The sequence below is a fragment of the Oncorhynchus gorbuscha genome, linkage group LG10, assembly GCF_021184085.1.
Source record: "Oncorhynchus gorbuscha isolate QuinsamMale2020 ecotype Even-year linkage group LG10, OgorEven_v1.0, whole genome shotgun sequence".
Classification (NCBI taxonomy): Eukaryota; Metazoa; Chordata; class Actinopteri; order Salmoniformes; family Salmonidae; genus Oncorhynchus; species Oncorhynchus gorbuscha.
The window spans coordinates 77,561,463-77,577,974 of NC_060182.1; the positions used below are offsets into that span (position 1 = coordinate 77,561,463).

At 42.3% G+C, this 16,512-nt stretch overlaps 1 protein-coding gene across 5 annotated transcripts; it reads right to left on the reverse strand.

The window, feature by feature from the left end:
* Window positions 1–311: 311 nt before the first annotated feature.
* si:ch73-204p21.2 lies at window positions 312–13,700 on the reverse strand. Of its 5 annotated transcripts, XM_046367139.1 has the most exons (8): window positions 13,628–13,700; window positions 13,455–13,528; window positions 11,882–12,023; window positions 3,236–3,302; window positions 2,887–2,956; window positions 2,663–2,776; window positions 2,273–2,362; window positions 312–2,154 (listed from the first exon to the last, which is right to left on the reverse strand). In XM_046367139.1, the coding sequence occupies exons 3-8, from the start codon at window positions 12,013–12,015 to the stop codon at window positions 1,295–1,297; spliced, it is 1,335 nt and encodes a 444-aa protein (XP_046223095.1). In that variant the 5' UTR covers window positions 12,016–12,023; window positions 13,455–13,528; window positions 13,628–13,700; the 3' UTR covers window positions 312–1,294. The 5 variants fall into 5 exon arrangements, with proteins under 5 accessions (XP_046223095.1, XP_046223099.1, XP_046223097.1 ...); XM_046367143.1 differs by lacking the exon at window positions 11,882–12,023 and having other exon boundaries at window positions 13,628–13,642; XM_046367141.1 differs by lacking the exon at window positions 13,628–13,700 and having other exon boundaries at window positions 11,882–12,020; window positions 13,455–13,619.
* Window positions 13,701–16,512: the final 2,812 nt, after the last annotated feature.

Sequence of the window (16,512 nt, forward strand, 5' to 3'; positions counted from 1 at the left end):
ATCGTGTGCAGCAAATTCATAGAGATAGTTAGAGGACACAACATTGTATCTGTCCCATTATGGCATCTCCATTTTAAAGTAGTACATTTTAGTACAGTTGGTAAACAAACTGAAAGGTTGCATACTGCCATCCGGAGTGTGTTGTCTGAACAGGTATAAAGCCAAGGTTGGCGATTTACTGCCACAGTTGTAGAATGTTTGCGCACAATTTTAATTCATTGGCTGATCCATCCTTCGACCTGGATGGAATTATTTGATATATATATATATATCCCACCCAGTTAACTACTTCAAAATGGTGAAAGTCCTCAATGCACATGATAAAACACATTTTTGGCCACTGGAGTCCTCTGTCATTCTCTACGCACAAATTATAATTGATTTAAAGCCAAAATTAGTATGACATCCTTGCACTTAAATCATACTACATTTTTCGAAATGACACATAATATAACACATTTTTGCATACCCAAAAAGCCTTCTATTTAAGTATGGGTATTCGGACCCGCCCATAATGTTGTCCATTTACTTTGTTGATATACATTAAATATTTATTAAGAATGCACCACTATTGTCATTAAAGTATAATGTTTGTAATTCTAGAGATGGAAAGAGTCTTAAGTGGACCCTTTTGAATGAATCTCAAAGAAACCAGTAACTCAATGGTTTATTACTGCGTAATTTCCACTTCACCCTGTAATGTGTTAGTAAATACAAACATAAAGCCTACTCTGGAACATGTTAGGTGATCCAGTTCTACTCTGGGCTTAGGGTCCTTCCTTATGGAATATGTAGCATAGCATTGTAAGGAGTTTAATGCTAAGCTAATGAAAGGACTGGAAATAGTGTGAAGGATAGGACAGTGCGATACCTGTCTCATATGAGATCGTTTAAGATGTGGACTGGGTACAACCCTTATCTTCATCAGCTGAGACATGTTACATCTATAAATGACACAGCTGAGTCTATATAAATAGAATTGATGACGTAACACACATTTGAAGTCTTATGAGATATTCATGATGATCATCCCTCCATCTCTCCACTTCTCTCTGGTAATGGAGGTGAAAATCCCTCCGGTTCCTCATCCTCCGATGGAAGCACAGGGGGTGGGGTGGTACTTTTACTAAGCTTCCTTCTCACTCTAGCGTACATTGGATTCCACCCCGTCACAGAAACCCTCCTCTACCAATGAGTGTGGGCTTGTAAGGTCAATCCCTTCTGGCTCTGACTGTGGTTGTTATTGGCTCATCGTCAGGCAGTGTGGTTGCGCTCAATTTATGGACCAGTTCAGCTATGGTTTCATACTCAGGGGCTCAGTGACTGTGGTTGTGTCATTGTCAGAATGTGTGGTGGATTTATTGACCAGTTCAGCTATGGTTTGAGAGCTTGCAGTTGCCAGGTCCACTTCCACAGAGTGTTCATTAGGATTGGGCTCCCCAATGATCTCATAGGTATGCTGGGGTTGTACATAGAGAGAACGCCCCTGGTTCTGGCCCTCACCGTCCACATGAACCTCTACTTCAAGCTGAGGGTTAAAGCTGGAGCTGAACTCCGCAGGGGCCTCCAGGACATCAATGTCATTCATGGTGGGGAATTCCACAGGTGCAAGGCTGTCCACGATGGGGACATCTATAATGGGAGCATCCAGCTCCAGGGTGTAAAGAATATTTACGATTTGGGGATCTGGAGTGCCAAGGTCATTGATGACAGGGATGTCCACAGGTTCAAGGCTGTTTACAATGAGGGCGTCCAGCACCAGTGTGTCAAGACTGTTGACGACTGGGGCATCCAGGTTCTCTAAGCCAACTGGAGCATTTAGGATATCAAGGTCATTAATGACAGTGGCAGCCGCATGTTCAACAGGTTCAAGGCTGCTCACGATGGGTGCATCCACAATTGGGGCTTGCAGGGGTTCAAGGCTGTTCACAATGGTGACATCCATGATGGGGAGATCCACGATGGGGGCTTCCACAGGTTCAAGGATGGGGACAGCAACAGGGTTAAAGCTGCTCACGATGGTGGCATCTAGGGTGTCCTCTGAATAGAAAGGTGGGGATAAAGATTCAAGGGGGGTGTCGACTTCCACCATGGCAACGGGGGCTGGGATAAAGTGGAGCTCAGGTGTGAAGTTCAGAACATCACTCAGGTCACCTACAAAGTGAGAGAAGTAGTAAATAATTGAGAAGTTTCACTTAACCTGAAGCTTGGCCAAAGATATTGAGCCCCATTAGTTTGAGGAAATGCACATGGGTGATGTGTGATAGCCTACCAATGTCGACGGTTGTGGGAGGCGAAGGAGATATAACCGTCATGGCCAGGGGGGTTCGGTTGGCAATCTGCAAGGCACTTGGAGAATCACCTGCAGGGCATCAAAACACACCTGTTAAACTCACCCACTACACTTGTGCTGTGTCCCAATAATATGACTTTTCCTAAAAATAAATCACTTGTTCTACTTCCCACAAATCTAATAGCATTGGATTGGTGGAGGCAAGGGAGTTTATATCCATATTCCTTATGCCAGTAATTTCCTTTCAAGTCAGTGAAGGGAAGTGAATATATTGGGAGGAAGGAGAGATTGGGATGCAACCAGACACATGTAAGAAATACGGAGGGAGAGGAACTTAGAGAGTGGAAAAGAGATTGGTGAAGGTAGCACCTTGATCAGGTGCCTCCGTGTGGCTCCTCCAGGGTTTCAACCAGGTGACATCCTGATCAGCAGGAGGCTGCTCTGGGACACCAATGACACTGTCCTCAGGTGTGGGACTGAAATCTAACCAAGGAGGAGATGAAAACCGAACACACACCGTAAAACAACCAGTTCTCCTCTCTGCTCGTTGTAATTAGATAACTGAAAAAAAGTAGAACAGTTGGGTTTCCCACCACTCTCATCTTTTCTGATGTCATTGATCATTGGGTTCTCCCTGGCGGCCAGGGCATCCTCTAGCTTCACCTGTCAATCAAATATCATCATCAGCAAATGACATCACAGCTATACTGGGTTCAGAATAACCCATCTCTCATCACTGGTCTCTAGACAAAGTACTCACAAAAGGATTCCATCCATTGCATCCCTCCCGTTGCCCCCTTTTGTCTCTTCTACTCATTCCTTGCTTCCTCCGCATCTCCCTACCTCCAATCTAATAGACTTCTGAGCGCCTACCCCCACCCCAAGTGTAACCCTGGACAGGACATAGCTGTCATCATTGTTGTTGCCTGGCCCATCTCTCACCACTCTGACCAGCTGTGACTGGGTTCTGTCCACCTCCTCACCACCATCCCGGAGTGTAAAGGAATGCCTGTGGAACAACACAAACTAGAGAATCAGAACTTGTACAAGAGCTATCTACCAATGCTTTCAGTATGCTTAGCCATCAGTATACCACCCGTCATCCCAGTGCTGGCCTGCCTCTGAAGGTAGGCAGGGTCAATCCCTGGATGGACGACCAGATGCTGCTGGAAGTGGTGTTGGAGGCACTATCCCCTCTAATCTGAGAAGATCCCAATGCCCCAGGGTAGTGAAAGGGACATTGCACATTCATCTTTGGGATGGGATGTTAAACGTGTCCCCTGACTCTTGTGGTCATTAAAATTCTCATGGCACGTGTTGCACGAGTAGGGTTGTTAACCTCGGTGTTCTGGCAAAATTCCCAACCTGTCGCATCTCCATAATAGCCAATCCTCAGCACACACACACACAACACACACACACCATAATGACAAAGCAAAAAAAAGGTTCATAATTGTTTGCCAATGTATTAAAAATATCACATTTACATAAGTATTCAGACCCTTTACTCTGAACTTTGTTGAAGCACCTTTGGCAGCGATTACAGCCTCAAGTCTTCTTAGGTATGATGCTATAAGCTTGGCACACCTGTATTTGGAGAGTTTCTCCCATTCTTCTCCGCAGATCCTCTCAATCTCTGTCAGGATGGACAGGAAGCATCGATGCACAGCCATTTTCAGGCCTCTCCAGAGATGTTCGATCGGGTTCAAGTCCAGGATCTGGCTGGGCCACTCAAAGACTTTCCCTGAAGCCACTCCTGCATTGTCTTGGCTGTGTGCTTTGTCTTGGCTGTGTGCTTAGGGTGGCTTCAGTCTGTTGGAAGGTGAAACTTTGCCCTAGTCTGAGGTCTTGATCCCAGATTTCTCTATATTTTACTCAGTTCATTTTTCCCCTCGATCCTGACTAGTCCCCTGTCCCTGCCACTGAACAACTTCCCCACAGCATGATGCTGCCCAACATTCTTCACTGTAAGGATGTGCCAGGTTTCCTCCAGACGTGACACTTGGCCTTCAGACCAGTGTTCAATCTTGTTTTCATCAGACTAGATCATCTGGTTTCTCATGGTCTGAGAGTCTTAATGTAATTTTGGCAAACTCCAAAATGGGCTGTGTGCCTTTTACTGAGGACTGGCTTCCGTCTGGCTACTCTACCATAAAGGCATGACTGGTGGAGTGCTGCAGAGATGGGAGAAGCTTTCAGAAGGTGAACCATCTCCACAGAGGAACTCTAGAGCTCTGTCAGAGTGACCATCGAGTTCTTGGTCACCTTCCTGACCAAGGCCCTTCTCCCCAGATTGCTCGGTTTGGCCGGGGAGTCAGTTCTAGGAAGAGTCTTGGTGGTTCCAAACTTCTTCCATTTAAGAATGATGGAGGCCACTGTGTTGTTGGGGACCTTCAATGTTCCGGACATTTTTTGATACCCTTCCCCAGATCTGTGCCCTGACACAATCCTGCCTCTGAGCTCTACGGACAATTCCTTCAACCTTATGGCTTGGTTTTTTCTCTGACATGCACTGTCAACTGTGCAACCTTGAATAGACAGGTGTGAGCCTTTCCAAATCATGTCCAATCAGTTTAATTTACCACAGGTCTCCAATGAAGTTGTAGAAACATCAAGGATGATCAATGGAAACAGGATGCAACAGAGCTCAATTTCACATCTCATAGCAAAGGGTCTGAATACTTATTTACATACGTTTTTTTTATATACATTTGCAAAAAATAAATAAATCCTGTTTTCGCTTTGTCATTACGGGGTACTGTATGTAAATTGATGAAGAACATTAATTTAAGAACATTAATTTAATCCATTTTAGAATAAGACTGAATTGTAACAAAATATGGATTAAGTCAAGGGGTCTGAATACTTTCCGAATGCACTGTACTTCATACATTTTTGCAGCTGGTACCTTCAGACAAGTTTTGGGAAGTCTGTGGGCATCCTAGAGCAAAGCAACTGACATACCTTTCCACAGATGGGGTCATGTTAGTGTGTAGCCAAAACTGTTCAGATGCTACAGAAAGTTGGCAGATCGGCTGTACCTAATTCAGAAAATTCCCAAGACGCAGAAGAAGATTGTGTTCATTAGAGTCCCATTGGTCCATAGATGGGTCATAATTAGTAGGCCAAATCGGACGCTACAGACAATTGTGAGAAGACTGATTTTGGGATGTCTCATGGTCTGACAAACACCGCTCTAGCTGTTACCTTTCACTGCGGAAGGGCGACAGGCGCATGCAGTGGACAGATGTATCCAATGCAACAAAAACAACATCGCTAGCTTAAACTGACAGATTTTTATCACTATGCCAATTAGATTTCCGCAAGGGCATTGACCTTAGGGGGTTGAAGAGCAACTTCCCCTAAAAACCAACTTCTCATTTAGAAAACAGCCTTTGGTATCAGTATTTACACTGACTACAAAGTGTAAATAGGATCATTTTGGACATAAAGTCAGTCTAGTGCAGTGGTTCTTAACCTGGGTTCGATCGAACCCCAGGGGTTTGGTGAGTCAGTCTCATCATTGGCTGCAGGTGATCACTCTACATCGCTTGGACTATCTGTGCTGCAGGGAATTTGGTGCGCTCAGTAGTCAACTTGTGACCGTCGTGATGGTAAGTCTTGTGATTTCTTTCTTAATATTTTAATCCCTTCATACTTACTATGTCGAGCAAAAAAAGAAAGGGGTCGGACGAATGTACAATATGGATTCACATGTATAACGGAACATGATGGGAGTCAGCGTCCTAACTGCATGATTTGCAATGCCAAGTTGAGCAATTCTAGTCTAGCACCGGCAAAACTAAGAGAACACTTCCTTAAGCTGCATGGAGATGGAAAATACAAGAACACAACACTCGCTGAATTCAAGGTGAAGAGAGCCAGATTCGATGAAAAGGCTACTCTGCCTGTTCTCGCCTTGTACCCATCAACAAACCGATCCTCACAGCATCGTACGAAGTTGCTTACCTGATCGCAAAGCAGGGCAAACCACACACACCATTGGTGAAACACATAAAAACCAGCTGTGTTGAAGATGGCGAATATCATGCTGGGAAAAGAGCCTGAAGTTAAGTTATCCCAAATTCCTCTTTCAAATGACACCATCAGCGACAGAACAGAGGACATCTTGGCTCAAGTAGTTGCAGATCTGATTTCAAACCCGGAAAAATTCAGCCTTCAACTCGACGAGACCACAGACGTTTCCAATCTAAGCCAGTTTGCTGTATTCGTGCGCTGTGAAAGACATGATAAAGGAAGTTTTTTATTTTGTAAGCCTCTTACAACAACAACTAAGGCAGCCGATGTGAAGAAACTTGTGGATGACAACAATCTTTCGTGGGATATGGTTTCTGCAGTTTGTTCGGATGGAGCTCCAGTCATGCTGGGAAGAAAGTCTGGTTTTGGTGTGCTAGTGAAAGCCGATGCACCACCCATTATTGTTACGCATTGTATTCAGCACAGGCATGAGTTGGCAACAAAAACCTTGCCTCCAAAACTGGCAGAAGTATTAAAAATAGTAGTAGAATGCGTGAACTATGTGAAAACTAGTGCTCTGAGCCACCGCATCTTCAGTGAGCTGCGTAAAGAAATGGGATCTGAATTCGAGGTACTTCTGTACCATTCTAACGTTCGGTGGTTATCCCGGGGACAGGTGCTGAATCGTGTTTTTGCCGTGCATGTGGAATTAGCCCTGTCTTTGCAAGAGCACCAACATTGTCATGCAGATTGCTTTAAAAATTCTTAGTTCATTCTCATTTGAGCGTACATGGCTGATATAGTCCCAGCTCTCAATCAAAAGATGCAGGGCGGTGGAGTCAACTTCATCGAAGCGGAGAAAAACCTGAAGGCTTTTCAAAAAAAGCTACCGTTATGGAAACGACGAACAGAGAACGATAACTTCGCAAACTTTCCCCTGCTGGACAACTGTAAGTAAGATCGAAGATGTATCTGGAATCGGAGACATTTCTGTACCCGCAGAACTGAAGCAAGCAATTGCCACGCACTTAGACTCGACGGATAGACTCGACGGATACTTCCCTACAAGAGAGTCATATCCAGCATGGGTGAGACAGCCGTTCACGTTTAGTGTTGAGACAGATGTCAATGATTAATACCTCGATGAAATCATTGAGATTCAGCAGAGCCGGGTTCAACAGCAACTCTTCAGAACAACAACGCTTTCAACGTTTTGGTGTCAACAAATGGTAACGTACCCTGTTATTGCTAAGAAAGCTCTGGTGATTTTCATACTGTTTGTTACAACATATCTTTGCGAGCAATCCTTTGAGGATGCTGGACATAAAAACGAAGAAAAGGAACAGACTGTTGCGAAAATTACATGAGTGGCACTTGCCAAGGTGAAGCCGCGCATTTCTGAACTAATGTCTCTGAAAGGAAACAGCAGAAGTCACACTGATTTGCAGTAAATATTCATTATGTTTGTGTGAAAATCATGTTGTTTTGATGATTTTTTTCTTTGAACACAGTGATGTTGATGCACGGTTCATTTTGTGCACCAGTAAAATACATACCTATGTTTTATTTTTCCAATTAAGAAGGGTACGGTGAATGCACATATGAAACTGGTGGGGATCAGTACCTCCAACTAAGTTAAGAACCCCTGGTCTAGTGCAAAGCAGAGTTGTGTGAGACTTCACAACATAGATGAAGGTTGGTTATGTTTCAACCTGACAACGTCTGGCACAAGTAGCCATCAATACGGCAGGGTAGCCTAGTGGTTAGAGCGTTGGACTAGTAACCGGAAGGTTGCAAGTTCAAACCCCCGAGCTGACAAGGTACAAATCTGTCGTTCTGCCCCTGAACAGGCAGTTAACCTACTGTTCCCAGCCCGTCATTGAAAATAAGAATTTGTTCTTAACTGACTTGCCTGGTTAAATAAAGGAAAAATTTAAAAATACAGAGTGCTGCTGCACACGACCCAACTGTAATGGCTGTGGTACATTTGTGTTGACTTTGGATATCTCTATGGGGTCAGTTTGGGATAATCAGTAAATTACACATGGGACAATATGTTAAAATTCCAAGCTCAAATGACTTACAAACAAACCAACTAAATTGTATTAATTCATATACCAATATTGAAAGCATTTAATGAGAACTAAAAGGTGTGCAACTTGAACATTATGTCATTGTGTAATTTATTGACAATCCTTAACTAGCCCCGAGACACCCCAAAAAGGTACTTTTTTATTTTTAACTCTTTATTTAACTAGGCAAGTCAGTTAAGAACAAATTCTTATTTACAATAACAGCCTACCAGGAAATAGTGGGTTAACTGCCTTGTTCAAGGGGAGAACGACAGATTTTTACATTGTCAGCTCAGGGATTTGATCCAGAAACCTTTCGGTTACTGGCCCAATGCTCTAACCACTACTGTAGACTACAGTACCTGCCACCCCGAAACAAACTCCTGTTTGAATTCAGTCATGGCCTCTATAATTTGTTCATGAACCAAATCTAAACGACACCAAGTCAGGAAGTGCAATTGCATTTTTTTAAAGGTTCAATGCAGTTGTTTTTAATATCAAATCATTTCTGGATAACAATTAAGTACCTTACAGTGATTGTTTTCAATCAAAAATGGAAATGAAAAACAAAAATACCTTCTCAGCAAAGAGTAATTTCTCAAGCAAGAATTTAGTCAGGAATGTCTGGGAGTGGTGCGAGTGGGGGAGGGGAAAACTGAAAACTAGCTGTATCGGCAGAGGTTTCGATCTCTTTCTTATTAGTCTACCAACTCATTTACCACCTGGTGATGTCACTAAAACAGGCTGAAATTCAGGTGGTCTCATTAAAACAGCTCTTACACTAAATGGGAATTATCATAATTTTCACAGTACTATTCCATCCTCAGTGTTGAAATATAAAAACACAGGAAAATTACCTTGAAGACTGCACTGGGCCTTTAAGACTCCATAATGCTCAACAACTGTGGGAGGCATTGGCGTAAACATGGGCCAGCGTAGCTGTGGAACGCTTGACACCTTGTAGAGTCCATGCCCCAACGAATTGAGGTTGTTCAAAAGGGGGTGCAACTCAATATTAGGAAGGTGTTCCTAATTTTTTTGTCCACTCAGTGTATTGTTGAACATAAAATACTCTACAGCAGTGGTCAAACTGAGTCAAGATTGCTTTTGCAGACAAAAAGAAAGTCTAACTTTGATAACAAAATAGATCAGTTGGTGTAGCACTTGCAAGGCACAGCTGAGCATAAAGTGAATTATTAAAATGTATGTTACGGGACTGATGGTACACTACATGACTAAAAGTATGTGGTCACCTGCCCGTCGAACATCTCATTCCAAAATCATGGGCATTCATATGAAGTTGGTCCCCCCTTTGCTGTTATAACAGCCTCCAGTCTTCTGGGAATACTTTCATCTAAAATGTTGGAACATTGGAAACAAGTCTCCGCAGCATTCATCAACAAGAGCATTAGTGAGGTTGGGAACAGATGTTTGGCGATTAGGCCTGGCTCGCAGTCGGGATTCCAATTCATCCCAAAGGTGTTCGATGGGGTTGAGGTCAGCCAGTCAAGTTCTTCCACACTAAACTCGACAAACCATTTCTGTATGGACTTCTTTGTGCACGGGGGCATTCTCATGCTGAAACAAGAAAGTGCCTTCCCCAAACTGTTGCCACAAAGTTGGAAACACAGAATCGTCTAGAATGTCATTGTATACTATAGCATTAAGATTTCCCTTCACTGGAACTAAGGGGCCTAGTCCAAACCACGTTTCCCCTGCTCAAGAGGCCAATGGCGGCGAACTTTACACCACCCATCCAACACTTGGCATTGCGCATAGTGATCTTAGGCTTGTGTGCGGCTGCTCGGCCATAGAAACCCATTTCATGAAGCTCCTGACGAACAGTTCTTGAGCTGACGATGCTTCCAGAGGCAGTTTGCAACTTAGTAGTAAGTGTTGCAAGCGAGGACAGACAATTTTTACAGGCTACACACTTCAGCACTCGGCGGTCCCATTCTGTGAGCTTGAGACCCACTTAGCAGCCGTTGCTCCTAGACATTTCTACTTCACAATAACAGCACTTACAGTTGGCCGATCTGCCACGTTGAAAGTCATTGAGCTCTTCAGCAAGGCCGATCTACTACCAATGCTTCCCTGTGGAGATTGAATGGCTGTGTGCTCAATGTTATACACCTTCCAGCAACGGGTGTGGCTAAGGGGTGTCCACATACTTTTGTACATATAGTGTAAGTACCTGTCGCTGATGATCATGGTGCTTTCAAGAAAACTGGGAATTTGAAAAAAAAAATGACGTCTGAACTTCAGGTTGGAAAGAGCTCAAGAAAGATGCCAGAGTTTCAGAGTTGGATGACAGTTCAAAACAATGTTTCTCAGTTGTATTTAGTTTTTTTCCCCTCTGAGTTCCCAGTGATCTTGAACTCACTGAAGTTGGAAGTCTGAGATTTCTGAATTCCCAGTTGTTTTGAACACAGCATTAGTCTCAGCAGAGTGAGAAGCAGAGGATCTGCCTCTCACGGTCCCACTCTCTCCTTCCTTTCCTCCAGCAAGGCTGACCAGAAAGAGGGGAAAGTCTTCCACCTGATGGCGAATCTCTAGTCGTACCGCATCTGTCTCAGGAACAAATTAATGTTGTTCCTATGACCAGATAGAGGAAACTTTCACTCTATATAAAAATAGACAGGACTAGCTGCTAATAATACAACCACAGGGCTATCGGCTACTCATTCATTCCAACTGCAGCACAAACAGAAGTAGAGAGAAGCTTGTTTTATAGTAGTGTTGAATAAAAACAGTGTTGACAGTGCTGAATAAAACATAGACATGAACTCACTCAAAACAGCAGCTCTTTGCTGTATTCTTTGACAGTCTCTCTCTAGTCATGAAATCTATCATAGGCTAGTATCGAACTTTACTGTGGCCGGGGTCATGGAGCTATAGGTTGTCACGGTGATAACTAAAAGTAGCAGAGATCACCCTCTGGAACTTTGATATGTAAAGTATATTATGCTCATCCATATATTGAAAAATTATTCAAATCCATTTATATTTTCAATATTCATGATTATATTATTTATATATTGATAAATGCATGTAAGAAATGTGTTATTGAAATGAAAATACTACTCATATTACAAAGCAAGCGGTAAAGCGTCATGTGACACCAACTTTTTCTTTGTAGCACCTACAGATTAAACATAAGAGGTAAAGGAAGCCTGGATTAGGCCAAAATGTCATAAATATGCAGACTGATGAATTATTTCTCAATTATGCTTCCAGATACAAATGTCAAATACATATCAACAATGCCACCAAAGGACCCTTCTATGGATACAATTTAGGGAAAATCCCCAAAATCATGGTATTTTTTTGTTGGTATAGTTTTGTGAGGGAAGGTGGAGTGGTGGGAAGGTGGAGTGTGAACTGTTGCACTGACACTATCAAATCATGCATGGAATGCAGTGTTTGAAGGTATGTGTATTCTCTCGCCTACCATGTATGGTCATATACTCAGGCATCAAATGCCCTCTTATGCAACAAAATATGTTCCTTTAGAAATGCAAAATAGTTTATCACTGACCTTCTACAGTTAGTGCAGAGGGCGAGGATGATGGAGAGGAGGAGGAAGAGCAGAGAGAACATGACGAAATCTGAAGAAAATGACCCCAACCCTGGAGCTGCCCATGGCCCCATGAACTCTCTCACCTGCACCATGGCAACTGCTGTTTTAGGGGGAAACGTTAGTGAGCGAGGTGGAGAGAACGTGGGTAGGTGAATACATGCTTTCGTGTGCTTGGTTGACATACAAGCGTTTCATCTATTGAAATAAGTGTTTAGTTTGTGTATAGTTGGATTGATGATGTCAATATGTACTTATGGACACATTTATGGTTACATGATCAAAGAAAAGTTTTCAAAACAGAGTTCACATTTGTACACAGAGGATTTAGCTACACCCTACCCATGTACAGTTTGCACATAATATTATTAAAGGAATGTTAAAAGTATTGTATATTCACTATGTTGACTAAATTCTCATTGGGTGATTCCTTACGAAGCTATAGGACAAAAATACCATGTTTTGAGGATTTTCACAAAATGTAATGCAAGAATGGTCCTTTGGATGAAGGATTGTTGACAGATCTAAAAGCATAATTAAGAAATAATAGAAGTTGACATATTTCTGACATCTGGCCTTACCCAGGCTTCCTTTAAAACTCAATAATGGTTCACATGTTGCTGCTACAAAGCAAAAATTGGTGTCATGTGAAGATTTACCTCTTGTTCTAACAGGAGTAGTATTTTGATTTCAATGAAAATTTCCTTACAGTAAGTAATGAATATTGAAAAATAAACATAATATATTTTTTAAAAGTTGTCTTATATTTAATAAATTGGTGAACATAATATACTCTACAGGCATTTCAACATTCCGGATACAAATGTCAATTATTTTTCCAAAGGAAAATGTAACAGACTTTTTTGCCCTAGTTTAGTAAGGAATCACCCTATTGTCATGCAAAACCTTCTGTCTGCACCCATAACTACTTAAGAAGGGGTTGGCTTCTTGCTTATGCACTTGAGAGTGAGAGGCCTGCTTAGCCCCTTACAGTAGATGGTAAGACACCAAAAACATTGCCACTATTTTAAACAAAATATTTAGGGATTTAGATTGCTGGCAGTAATTCAGCAACAATATTAAAAATTTAAAATAAACTTAAATACAAATTAAAGATGGGCCTAAAAGAATAAACGTGCACATGAACAAAAATAAGGACAGGATAGACAGATTCACTGCACAAACAAGAGGGCACTGAAGATTGCTGGAATACAATCCAACAAATAAGCCTGTAATTATGAGAGCAGAGACAACAATACAGTCCTGTCACACATGATTAACTCCCGGACCACATCAAATACACCACTTACTGATGATTAAGTAAGAGTATCTGCCTTTTCCAATCACTTACTGCACTTGCTCAATCAGTGATCATGATAGCAGCAAAAACAATGCCTGTAGGTAAACGCAGTGTGCAAATCATTCTAATCAAAGTAAAACAAATGAAAATGGTGATAAACACATGTTCATTATATACATGGCTTCTACAGATCGCTTGTAACAAAGCTACAGTATTTCATACAAAATAACTTACCTTGTGATTCACAGGGATAACCTCGACTGTTACAATCCAATCAAACGCATAACCCAAGGCCATCTGTCAACATCCTGTGTCCAATAGCAGAAAGAAAAACTCAGTTATTAACATTCAGATCAAATAAACATCGGACAACTGATATCATTAAGATGGTTTATATTCTATACTACCATTCCAAGTGTGACCTAATGTCAGTTCCATTCTGTGTTCTCTGAAACACTTTCACCTGGTGGGAGGGGTCTCACTGCCACTGCCAATCAATGACCCATTGATTTGAGCCAATCAAAATGGGATGCTGTTCATTGAAACACATTTTTATAGGATGATATAAGCCAGTGCTCATAAAAATGAGGGCGCTTGTTTTACTCCTCGCTCTGTACCTGGGGTGTATTCTCTAGGAACAAAACAGAACCAAACAAAACAAAGGGAACAAAATGGGGAAGGACCTACATACATTTGTAAAATAGAAAGTTTTTGTTGTAAAGCACAACTGTTTTCAACAGTTTGGACTAATGATTACACCCCTGATGGGAACAATACAAACAATCACCAAATCCAAACATACAGTGTATTGCAAATAAATATTTAAATAATATTGAAATGTAACATTTTGTCCATGTAACCCATGAGCAAATACTGTAATCCTTACACACACATCCTGCATGCTTGCACAAGGAGCAGGTTGTTTCGACCACACCAGAAAATTCCCACTTCAAAGAACAATGTTAATGAACAGGTATTTCCTGACACTTGAAGCTTTGACTGTAGCCTATGGCAATCTTACAATTCCCAATGTGACCGCACCACTGTATCGAAACAGAATCCTCCCTCCTCGAAAGCCAGACGGTTTACTCATTGACAGTCACACAGGACACAAATACTGAACAATACTGCCATTGTACGTGCTAAAGGGACATGACTAACTTTCACTGTACAGACTGAAGGCTGTAATCCTGAAACACACCATCTTTCTCTCTCTTTCTTTCATTCATCTCTTTCAAGAGGCTCTTGTTTTGTTGTGTGTCTCGTGTTTTGGGAATTGTGATCAAGTAGTTGTTGATGTTCTCGTACAAGACCGACAAAGTATCTCTTGCTGTGCATGCATTTGGGACAGATAAGGGGTTACTGTACAATGATATCAAACTGACTATTTTATCAGTGCACAGCAGCCGCCAACTGACGTTTAACCCTTGATCACTGGTGGTGCGAAGTGTGTTGTGACCCCAGCTGTGTGTGCCACTGAGATGATAGAGGGAGAGAAAGGAGACACCAGTTGATATTGTGTATGACACGACAGTTTGAGGAGATTTAAAATGCGAACAAGAATATACAGTGTTCATGGAGTATATACAATATTCACACAAAGGTCCACAAGCACACACACACACACGTAAAAAAAACTAACACAGGTGAAGAGAAATTATTACTCACAGATTAAAAATCTTTTGCAGGGTCAGACAGCTTGACCTCTGACCTTGTCACAGATGGTCAACAGAGAGCGACACCTCCTCACCCAAATGTGCCATGTCAATGTCAAACGGCAGAAGATTTTTTTCCTTTAACGAGTACGACGAGCCCGACATGAATGACATACTGCTTTCCCGAGAACAGGCCCACATCCTCCTAATATGCGTGAAGAGACGATGAAGAAAAAGAGGACGGAGGTCGGGCTGCCTTCTGAGAATTCGTAGGCGAATTCCATTCTTCTAGCTAACGTGCAATCATTGGAAAATAAAATCGACAACCTACGAGGAAGATTAAACTACCAACGGGACATTAAAAACTGTAATATCTTATGCTTCACAGAGTAGTGGCTGAACAACAACATTATTAACATACAGCTGGCTGGTTATACACTGTATCGGCAGGATAGAACAGCGGTGTCTGGTAAGACAAGGGGTGGCGGACTATGCATATATGTAAACAACAGCTGGTGCATGACATCAACGGAAGTCTCAAGGTTTTGCTCGCCTGAGGTAGAGTATCTCATGATAAACTGTAGACCACACTATCTACCTAGAGAGCTTCCATCTGTATTTTTCGTAGCCGTCTACATACCACCACAGACCAATGCTGGCACTAAGAACACACTCAATGAGCTGTATTCTGAATTAAGCAAACAGGAAAAAGCTCATCCAGAGGTGGCGCTCCTAGTGGCCAGGGACTTTAATGCAGGGAAACATGAATCTGTTTTACCGAATTTCAGCATAGTAAATGTGACACCAGAGCGGAAAAAACTCTAGACCACCTTTAGTCCACACAGAGACACATACAAAGCTCTCCATTGCCATCCATTTTGCAAATCTGACCATAATTCTATCCTCCCTATTCCTGCGTACAAGCAAAAATTAAAGCAGGAATAAACAGTGACTGTCAATAAAAAAGTTGTCAGATAAAGCAGATGCTAAGCTACAGGACTGTTTAGCTAGCAAAGACTGGAATATATTCCAGGATTCTTCCTATGGCATTGAGGAGTATGCTACATCAGTCATTGGCTTCAACAACAAGTGCATCAATGACATCGTCCCCACAGTGACCGTACGTTCACACCCCAAACATAAGCCCTCGATTACAGGCAACATCCGCACAGAGCAAAAATTTAGCAGCTGCTTTCAAGAAGCGGGACTCTAACCCGGAATCTTCTAAGAAATCCCACTATCCCCTGTGATGAACCATCAAACAGGCAAAGTGTCAATACAGGACTAGGATCTAATCGTACTACACCGGCTCCGACGTTCGTTGGTTGTGTCAGGGCTTGCAAACCATTACAGACTACAAAGGGAAGAACAGCCGAGAGCTGCCCAGTGACACGAGCTTACCAGATGAGCTAAACTACTTCTATGCTGGCTTCAAGACAAATAACACTGAAACATGCATGAAAGCACCAGCTGTTCCGAATGACTGTGTGATCACGCTCTCCGCAGCCGATGTGAGTAAGACCTTTAAACAGGTCAACATTCACAAGGCCGCAAGGCGGAGGTCAGAGAACTGGCAATGTGGTGCCAGGAAAACTACCTCACCCTCAACGTGATCAAGTCCATGGAGATGATTGTGA

Bases quoted from the DNA above. Each gene is read 5' to 3' on its own strand.
- si:ch73-204p21.2 (XM_046367139.1), bottom strand. From the start codon at position 12,015: ATGGTGCAGGTGAGAGAGTTCATGGGGCCATGGGCAGCTCCAGGGTTG. The intron at 2,957-3,235 runs GTGAGAGATGGG...TTTGATTGACAG, and splicing joins AGTCACAGCTGGTCAGAGTG to GTGAAGCTAGAGGATGCCCT. The intron at 2,155-2,272 runs GTAGGCTATCAC...CTCACTTTGTAG, and splicing joins TCCCACAACCGTCGACATTG to GTGACCTGAGTGATGTTCTG.